Source organism: Centruroides vittatus, unplaced genomic scaffold, assembly GCF_030686945.1.
Source record: "Centruroides vittatus isolate TY-2023 unplaced genomic scaffold, ASM3068694v2 contig_1506, whole genome shotgun sequence".
Classification (NCBI taxonomy): domain Eukaryota; kingdom Metazoa; phylum Arthropoda; class Arachnida; order Scorpiones; family Buthidae; genus Centruroides; species Centruroides vittatus.
The window spans coordinates 234,259-243,856 of NW_027120931.1; the positions used below are offsets into that span (position 1 = coordinate 234,259).

General features: G+C 29.8%; 1 protein-coding gene across 1 annotated transcript; it reads left to right on the forward strand.

Moving 5' to 3' along the window:
* The first annotated feature begins 1,208 nt into the window (after positions 1-1,208).
* LOC136968680 (equilibrative nucleobase transporter 1-like) lies at positions 1,209-9,004 on the forward strand. The gene is made up of 12 exons (XM_067262685.1): positions 1,209-1,470; positions 3,460-3,605; positions 3,693-3,739; positions 3,830-3,906; positions 3,987-4,079; positions 4,156-4,360; positions 4,426-4,500; positions 4,575-4,772; positions 4,847-4,951; positions 8,048-8,243; positions 8,334-8,454; positions 8,761-9,004. The coding sequence occupies exons 1-12, from the start codon at positions 1,297-1,299 to the stop codon at positions 8,863-8,865; spliced, it is 1,542 nt and encodes a 513-aa protein (XP_067118786.1). The 5' UTR covers positions 1,209-1,296; the 3' UTR covers positions 8,866-9,004.
* Positions 9,005-9,598: the final 594 nt, after the last annotated feature.

The window sequence follows — 9,598 nt, forward strand, 5'->3', positions numbered from 1 at the left end:
TGACCAGTCATTAATCTAAAAGCCAAATGCTCAATTGTTGACACCGATATTAACGATTGCTTGGCTCTTACATCCGTAAAAATCAATGGAAAAAATTTATCTATTTTTTTTTTTATTAGAAAGATATAGGCTAATATACAATTACGTAGAATTAGCTCCGGAAGTATCAAAGAATCCTGTGAAATTCCTTAGACCCTGATCTAGGTCTGAGGAATTTCACAGGACATATACAGGAATAACGTCTATCAAGTACTGTACTAATAAAACTAAAGCCTCTAAAGTTCGGCACAAACTAGCCCATATCAGCTTCGCACGGACAAAAAGGACCCCCAAATCAATTTTTTTATATGAAAATATTTCCTCAAAAAATTTTCTCGAAGAAATATGTCTGTAGCCAACACTATACGTGAGGCCCCTAATTTGTTAACTTGTTAACTCTTAAGAAAAATTCAATTTTATTATTTAGAAACTCATTAAAAAAATTTTAAGTAATAAATTTTAAGTATTTATAAGAGTAAATATTCGTTTTATAAATATATAATTTTAGAAATGATATTTAAAATATATAATGTAATAATATAATATAGAAAGCCAAATAACAAATGAAGTGGAACGGTTATTATAAGGATAATAATAATAATAATAGTGATATATTTTAAATATAGAAAATTAGGACCGGATTTAAACTAGTTGTGATCCTAAACTGTAATGTATAAGAAGCCCTTCCTACTCCAAATAAAAATAAGAGGCCCTAAACTGTAGCTTGTTTAGCTTGTTCAAAGGGCTGTTATAAATTCAGTTCACGATTCGCATTCGTCTGAAACACACAAAAAACAAAGTACTTTTGGTCCACCCTGTTAAAATAAGGCGTCTATATATACTTCCAAGTTCAATCAGCAGGCCCTATCATTTATAAAAGCCTCATAAACATACGTTACAGATTACTGTATTCTGGTGTATTAAGGAAAAAAAAAACACTATTATTTAAAATATATAGTACAATTCTTTAACAGTATTTTTAATTTTTAATGGGGATACTCGCATTAAAAGGGGGCCTCACCTACAAAGGTGGGGCCCCTCTAAACCTCCGAGAAGCCTTAAAATCCGAACATGCCTAATTTGTATACATAATTATCTGAAAGAAGACTTTAAAAAATTTGGAATGAAACAAGAGAAAAGGTAAGTGAGGGAGAGGGAAGAGGGGGGAGGAGAAAAAAATTAGAACGAAAGTACAACAGCGCTCCAAGTGACTGGTATAAAAAGTTTAGTAACTCATTCATACCTCGTGTATGAACCATGACGAATGGGTGCAAAAGAGTTTATATGCTGGTCTACGGTCTTTTAGAAACTTTTATCTTTAGTGGAAACATTCTAGGATGGGCCGCACTCAATTATATGTTAAAAAAACACGGAGTTTACAGTCATTTATGTAAAAATCAAACTCGAACTTATAACGTTACTGTCTTGCAGGTAAGTCGAACTTGATGTAATATAGTAGTTTTAACGGTGTGTTTCTTCATTCTATAGATATTTTTTTGGCATAGTTTCAAATTTGTAATCGCAATTTAAACTTCCAAATGTAAAATTTAGTTATCGAACATATAATACGGACGGTAGCCATAGATTTAAAATGGGCTATTCGTTTAAAGAAAAAATATTTATATATTTATATATAAAACTGGTTACAATTTTAAAACATTTAATGCTTGACTTCTGTCGATTAATAATGCTTCTTTTTTTTCAATGTTTGAACTAAACGTACAGGAATAAATCAGTGAGATGACGGAAATGTAAACTTTGAGTGCATATATTGATCCAGTTAAAATGAACCTTTATGTAATTACAGACTTAATTTTATTGAAATTACAAGAAAAAATGGTTAAAGAAATTTATAAGAATTATTTCACATAGATTTAATTTATTATAATATTAATTTACATTTAAAATAGTAACTTCATTACAAGCTTGTATGGAAGTTCCTTAAAAAAAAAATAATAATAAATATTGTTTAAAGGTGTTTAATTTGAATTTAAATATTAAATTTAAACTATACAGAACGTATGTAAGTATAGGAGTATTATTATTATATTATTATATACAGTTTAATTACAAGTTCTACTTTAAGACCATAACATTCTTGTAAAAGTGGGGGGGAAGTAAGCTTTTAATGTATTATTATATTTTAAAATGTACTTCCTCCTATCAATAACTCTATTTAAAGTATATATAATGAATGCAATTTTAGTTCGAATTTTTCTAAACAATGCAATCAAATTTGTATAGATTGGTATCTGTGCCAATCGACAACGTTAACTTGTTACACAGTAAATTACACGTGTGCTTCAGTAGATTTTATTTTATTTGATATATTTTTTTTTCTTATCCAAGATATTATTTTTAACGGTTGAAGTATTTTCTTTAAACTACCGGTTCGAAACTTCTTTTATAGAAGAGTGCATTTGAGAAAGTAGCTTAATGATAAGTAGAATTCCTGATATTTGCTTGTGTTTTTATCATTGTTACTTCTGTATAATTTCCCATAAACAGGAACAAGGTTAAAAAATTAGTAAATGATATAAGCTATATATATATAATTAAAATAACAAAATATTTAATAATTATTAGAGAAATTTACTATTATATACCTTGACCTATTCATGAATTATTACAGCTTGTTATATTGTTTGTTACAATTTCTGATGTTTATAAACATTTAGAAGTTGAAATGAAGTTATATATTTATGTTATTTCTTTTTTTTTCTTGTTGAAACTTAATAATTTAGAAGGGATTTTCTACAGTTAAACAGAGCATTGCGTCATAAATGCCATAATATGTGTCACTGGCAGCTATTAACGTTTTCGGTCGAATTTTCTCACTTATGACGTTTGAAGTGTGGAAAAATATCGAAAAATCCATTAAAATATCTCACGTTTTAACCGTGTTTTTTCTTTTATTTACTTAGTTGAATATTTAAAAAAAATTCAAGATCATTTTCTTAAGATTAGTTTCAGTTATCCTCTTAGAATGCACACGAGATTTCAGGGTTATAGAACGAAAATTATATATATTTAATTTATGTAAATAATAAAAGATTCAGGAAAAAATTATATAAAATAAAAATTAAGTAAGTTATTCTATTGTTTAGTTTATAAACTTCCTTCAAATGTTTTGGGTTGAGGTCCTTTTTGTCTTTCTTAAAACCTTAAGGACGAATGAAGAATGTATTCTGTATTTACTTGCGTATTATTATCCAATTTATATTAATAAAAATGTGTATTTTTTAAAAGTTATTTTTAGATTTTAAAGAATAAATCTATAACTACAGACCTTGAGATGTAAATCATTCGTTATTACATGATACAATCCTGTACTTCCTGTAAAAATGTACTATTTTAATGAATATAAATGAAATAATTTTGTTAATATTTTTAAATTAATTATTTTATATATTTTTTTAGATAAAAGAAGACTTGAATTGTGCTGCTCAAGATAAAATGCTGAATTTAGCTTTTACTATAGGCTCTTTTTGTGTAGGTTTGAGTGCAGTTATCTGGGGTTTTCTTATTGATAAATGGGGTCTAAGACCCGTTCGTTTATTGTTAAAGTAAGTTTATTAGAGAAAAATAAGCTTTTCTTGATGAAGTTTAAGCAAGAATTATTGTTTAAATTTGAATTTTTCTTAACTTTTCAGTGCTTTTATCACAACAGGTGCTGTACTACTTTCAATTACTAGCTCAGGTAACTTTTGGTTGAATGCTTTCAAATTTCTCTTTAAAATTTATATATTAAACACAAAATAAAATATTTATAATTATAATTTTAATGCAGAGATGCCATACTTTCTATTTCCTGCTCTAATTTTAATGTGTTTAGCTGCTGTTCCTTTAAGGATAGCCAATCTTCAAGTAAGTATAATTAATCTTGCATTAAAAATTTAATGAATTTTCTTCACTAAAACATAAAATTTATCTTTATTTATTTAAAGGTAGCTAATCTTTTTCCAAAACAACGTTCCACTATCATAACATTGTATAGTGGAGCCTTCAGCGCTTCTGCTGCAGTTTTTATAATAATGAAGGTGATAATTTATTAGCATAAACAGAATTTTTCTTATAATTAGCATACTTTAAAAGTGTTTCTTTTACTTCTTCTAGTATGTATTTGATGCGGGCTGTAGATGGGAATGGGTATGTGCCATTCTAGTTATTGCTAGTGGTTTCATGTTCCCAGCAACACTATTCATCTTTCCTTGTAAAAGGATACCAGAATATGGAGAAGAAAGAAAGTTACTGTTTAAAGGAATAAGTGAAATATCTACCATATACCCAGAATATTTTGGAAAATTTTCAGTTTTACCAAGTATATAATGTTCAACAGAGTTTTATATATTAATATTTGCAAGCTTAATTTAATAATTCATGCAGGTTCTCCTAACAACATTCGCAAATTATCTAACGAAACAGTGCAAGACACAAGCAGAGATTGGACATTATCTACAGGTAGATAATATATTTTACCACTTACCCTTGAATATAATTAAGTAGAACTATCTTCTGATGCTTTTTCCATTCAGATAGCACAAATTCCAGTGAAATAAGTGAAAACTCTTCCACAAATACTACATCTGATGATCCTCCTCTCAAAGATTCCTTGTTATCATTTTCATTTTTCATACATCTTTATTGGTTTTCCTGGTTACTGATGGCCACAATTAATTATGCTGGATCACTCAATCTTTGGCTGGAAAGAATAACAAATAATGTAAAAAATGGTAAGATTTTTATCCTTCATTTATTTCCCATTTTCATTTTAAAAATATGGATTAATCATAATGATTGATTTCAGCTGGTTGGTACACTCAAGTTTATGGCTTGGCTCAGTTATTTGCCTTAATACTAGCACCAGTTGGAGGAATGTTAATGGATTTAAGAACTAATAGAGCTATCAAAGGTAAAGTTTTAATACAGTAGACCCCCTATAACACGGTAGATACATTCTGTGTTATATGAATCCGTGTTGTACGAGTCACTTAAATACATGAGCCAATCACAGCCCGTGCCGGGCTGTGATTGGCTCATGTATTTAAGTGACTCGTACAACACGGATTCATATAACACGGAACTTTTCTACCGTTTTATAGGGGGGTCTACTGTACACATTTTTTCATTTTTAATAAATTAAAAACTGTTTCAAATTTGTTTTACTTATTAATTATTTCTGAACCCTTGCTTAAATACTTGTTAATATCCCCGTGTAATTTTTAACCGAATTAAAAGAAACTTATCACATATATCACGGTTATAATTAGTCTAAGATAATGAAGTTACATCGCGTGCCAACGTGTCACGCAATAAAAATGGCTACCAGCTCGAAAACACACAACTGGTACTTAAATATAAAAGTAAAAAAAGGGTAGCTTTTATAATTGATAAGTTATAAATATATTATAAACACACTATAAATACTAGATTATTGATTTCTATCTCAGATTATTGCTTTTTATTTCCCTTTCAACACTATAAATACTCTTCAAACATTAACTTTTTATGCTGTATAATAAGACAATAAAAATAAAATATTGCTTAACAGGAATTATTCTATTGTTATCACTTATTATTATTTTTTTTTATAAATCATTATATTAATGATTAGTGTTAATGACTAAATTTTATATGCATTATATTTAAATTTTATAATTATTTGATTAATAATAATAATAATAATAAAGCATAAAAAAATCTTACACTGTTTTGATTGGTGTGAGTAAATTAGGTATTTATTATCCAATTTTAAAAAATGTCCTATTTTTATTTTTAATTCGTCATCTTTTGTAAGCTCGAAAATTAACACAAATCTTTAACCGAGAGTAGAAAAATCACTTTGCAGTGTGAAGTAACAATGCTATAAAGTGTTTAATTAGAAAATATCTTAATTGATTCAACACTGAATTGTCAAAACTCGTGTTTAATTGTGACAATACTTTCACTTTGTTTGTAATCTTAAACACGCAAAGTGTAAATTAACACAAGGAAAATGCACTGATATATAAAAGCTCTGTTTCGCATCGTTGATCTCTTTTCTTAAAGCTAATTTCGGCAATATTTTAGAATATTTAATGCGCCAATTCAACCGAAAAGTTATTATTATTATGAACGTTTCATAATACCGAAATTTAACAAACTTTAAAAAAAAAAAACTTAATGGCATTTTATACTAAATAATAATATATTTAACTTCTGATTTAAATATATTATATTATGTAAAATGTCGGAATTGTGAAATAACGATTTATTAAATCATAAAAGACAATACTTTGAATAATAAGTTGTACGATTCGTATTAAATTACAGTAGGAAAAATTTAAGTGTGTTCGAGTAAGTTATGTTTAATTGCCTTTAAGATTCAGTAAGAAATTATGCATATTATAGAATATATAAGTGTTTTAGTAACCGAGTACACTTCCAAAGGTTTGGCCCTACTGCATTGCATTGCTTGCACTTTGCTAAAACTGCTACTGGCCCCACTCCTCTAAAACAACATAAAAATAGAGTTTTAACCGTTTATAAAGAAAAAGTTAATTCATATCACTTTTTATATTGTTTTTACATAAAATAATTTATGGGGTTCACAGTATACAAGAAGACTCACTCAGCAATGAACGATATCTCATGATTGCAGTCACGTTTAAATAACACGTAATGAAATAATAATTCGGTTGACTATTTCGTTATGAAAAAAGAAGCATTTCGTGCTCATCTTTCATTTTACACGGAGATATTCCACGTAATAAATGTTCAGGACCTTGTGAATCACCCTGTATATGGAACTCCACAAAAGACCCTGTTGTCATATTTATATGTACAGTACAGTATGTAGTAGCAGATATGCCAGGTGCTGCTAAGGCAAAAAGTAAGAACAACAAACATTAAAATGAAAATCATATTAAGAGTTTAGTTATTTTAGCCTACCACTGTGGTGTTTATCACGAAATACTAAATAAATTATAATAAAAAAAATAAAGAAAATGTAACAAAACAAAAAAAATCTACTTTAAAAATGAAAAACAAATCAATCTTATTTAAATTCTTTCAACAAAAACAAAAACAGTAACATTTAGTAGCAAACGGAGCAGAGATTCACGCTCGACAACCTGGAAAACCCCCGATTACATGTTTTGTGCTTTCTAAGAATGCGATACTTGGCACGAATGGTGCAATTTCATTGGTCAGGTAGACAGGAATTCGTGTTTTTCAACAGAAAATAACTGTTCGCCTTCCTGCACGAGAAGACGATTCAAAACATCCAAATTTTTTCTAACGTTAATACTAATATATCATTCACAGCCGAATATAAAATAGTAATCGGTCAACCAATCAAATTTCATGAGAAATGTAACAAATATTTAAAATTTGCACCCTCAAAAATCCCTATAAACATTTTGCGCTATATTAATCTTCCTTTTCGAATGCCACTATCTTGCTGGCGTGATAGAAAGGGGACCTCTTGTGGACGACGGGTTGAGGTTACTTCGACGAAAAGTAGTCGATGACCTCTTTCTACATGATAGGATTATTGCTGAAAAGTTTCATTGCATTTGTTCAAACCGTATCTAAATATATAAAGAACAAACGAACAAACTTCCTTCTTTATTTATTAGATGAGGCCAAAATAAACATTAACAAAGAGTTACGTACCAAGATAACTGCAAAACTCGGCGTACAGCTGTGTTTCAAGCAGGCATGCAAATGATTAAAGTTGTGGTCCAATTGCATTCCAGGAGCCACCAGAGTGCCTTGAAATCGCTATTGAAATGCTGATGGCAAGACGTTAACGGTTGCTGTGCATGCAAATATGGTACGAGAAGGGCATTCTCCACCCGAGGGTTTCCATTTGTTTCTGGATGGTGGAGAATAGTTCTTCTAACTCTCCTCTATATGGGTACAAAGAGGGTCTTTGATAAAAGACACTCTTTCCTTAAAATAAGAAAAACTTCGAAGATGTAGTTAATAAATTTAAGAATTAAACTGAACTTCGTATAATTCACAGAAGACGACCCAGATCTAAGAAAATTAAAAGTCTATCAATCAGGATTCTGGCCATTGCTCTTTACCACCGTTAATCAAGGGGCTATACAGATTTGTAGATTCTTTAACACTGTTAACGCCGTATACATTTCAGTTGTCTTCATAACCATTCTTCGTTCTCTGCTTGTTGCAGTGGCAACTGCTTACCTTCGAATCAGGTAACATATATATGTTTCTCGTAAATTAATTTTAATAAATTAGCATCAATTGAGAATATATTAAATTTAAATAACATTAATATGTGTCAGATTTCCTGCAACACATTTTAATAAACTACTCGGAATAATGAGCACAATAGCCGGAATGTTCACTTTATTGCAGTATCCATTATTTATCTGGGAATCGAAATCCTCAGAAGATGCTCTTTACGTATGTATTATTTATAATCGTAATAATTTTTATATGTTTTGTGTATGCATGTAGTGTACAGTACGTGTGAATCCATATGGTAATGTATGTATTTATACATACATATATATATATATAGGGTCAGCCCAAGGGTTTTTGGCACAACAGCCAGCATCAGTTAAAGGGCACCTCTAAATGACTGCCTAGTGCGCCTATAGCTCGGGCCGGCCCTGTGTATGTATGTACAGTATGTGTATGTTTGTCTGCTTGTATTTGCATAATGTATTTTTTGTAAAAAATAAGTTAATTAAAAGGTTTTTCTTACAGTTTAACATATTTAATGCGGGAATACTCGTCCTTTGTTTCATCCATCCGTTGCTCTTGCTAATTACTCCACTTCAGAAGTATTTTATAAAAAAAGAGGTGACATGAAGTGGCTCCTCCTTGAACGAATGTGAAATTTATCATATAAATGCCATTTTGTACAATACAATATATTAATTTCATCGTGGTTAAACCGGTGCCAATCACTTTGTATATCTCTTTATATATTAAATATTTCTGATATGTTTTTTTATATAATTCATGTATTGAAATTATATTAAGTATTAAACTATTTTTCTATCGCCAAAATTTAAATTAATTAATCTTATTTTATCGTTTAAACTGCATCGAAAACTGATCGTTCTTTCGCTAGATGGCAGCACTTTCGTTAAGGACATTGAGTACACTCTGGCATTAGGATCAATTCGAAAACTTTTATATCTACATTTGTTAAAAGTATTACCGGACACCAAAGCGATTTAGTCATGTCGCCGCTGTTCTGAGCGATCAGGACTCGAGTCTGATTTGGATCCTCAAAAACAGTTTGATCTGACTGAATATATTGGGCTCCGACCGAGTGATCCTAGCCGAATTTATGATTGGTATAAAAAAGTGGACAGTGCTTAGTGTCCACGGACATAATGCGTAAAATACACAAAAGAGTCTTTTCCGTACCCATTATTATCGGTCAGGCCCACAACGAAAGCGACCGAGTGTGAAGGAGTTTTAACATAACAGACGTTCCACGAAAAATTCCTGAGATTCTGACTCGGATTCAGATCCCCAGACTTTGCCTTAATAGTGACTTATTTGGTTCCATTATGTAAAATTTCCACACTAT

What these genes read in the sequence shown, in the direction of transcription:
- LOC136968680 (XM_067262685.1), top strand. Translation starts at nt 1,297, where the DNA reads ATGACGAATGGGTGCAAAAGAGTTTATATGCTGGTCTACGGTCTTTTA. An exon ending in ATAACGTTACTGTCTTGCAG is followed by an intron (nt 1,471 to 3,459) that starts GTAAGTCGAACT and finishes ATATTTTTTTAG; the next exon opens with ATAAAAGAAGACTTGAATTG. An exon ending in AACAAATAATGTAAAAAATG is followed by an intron (nt 4,773 to 4,846) that starts GTAAGATTTTTA and finishes GATTGATTTCAG; the next exon opens with CTGGTTGGTACACTCAAGTT.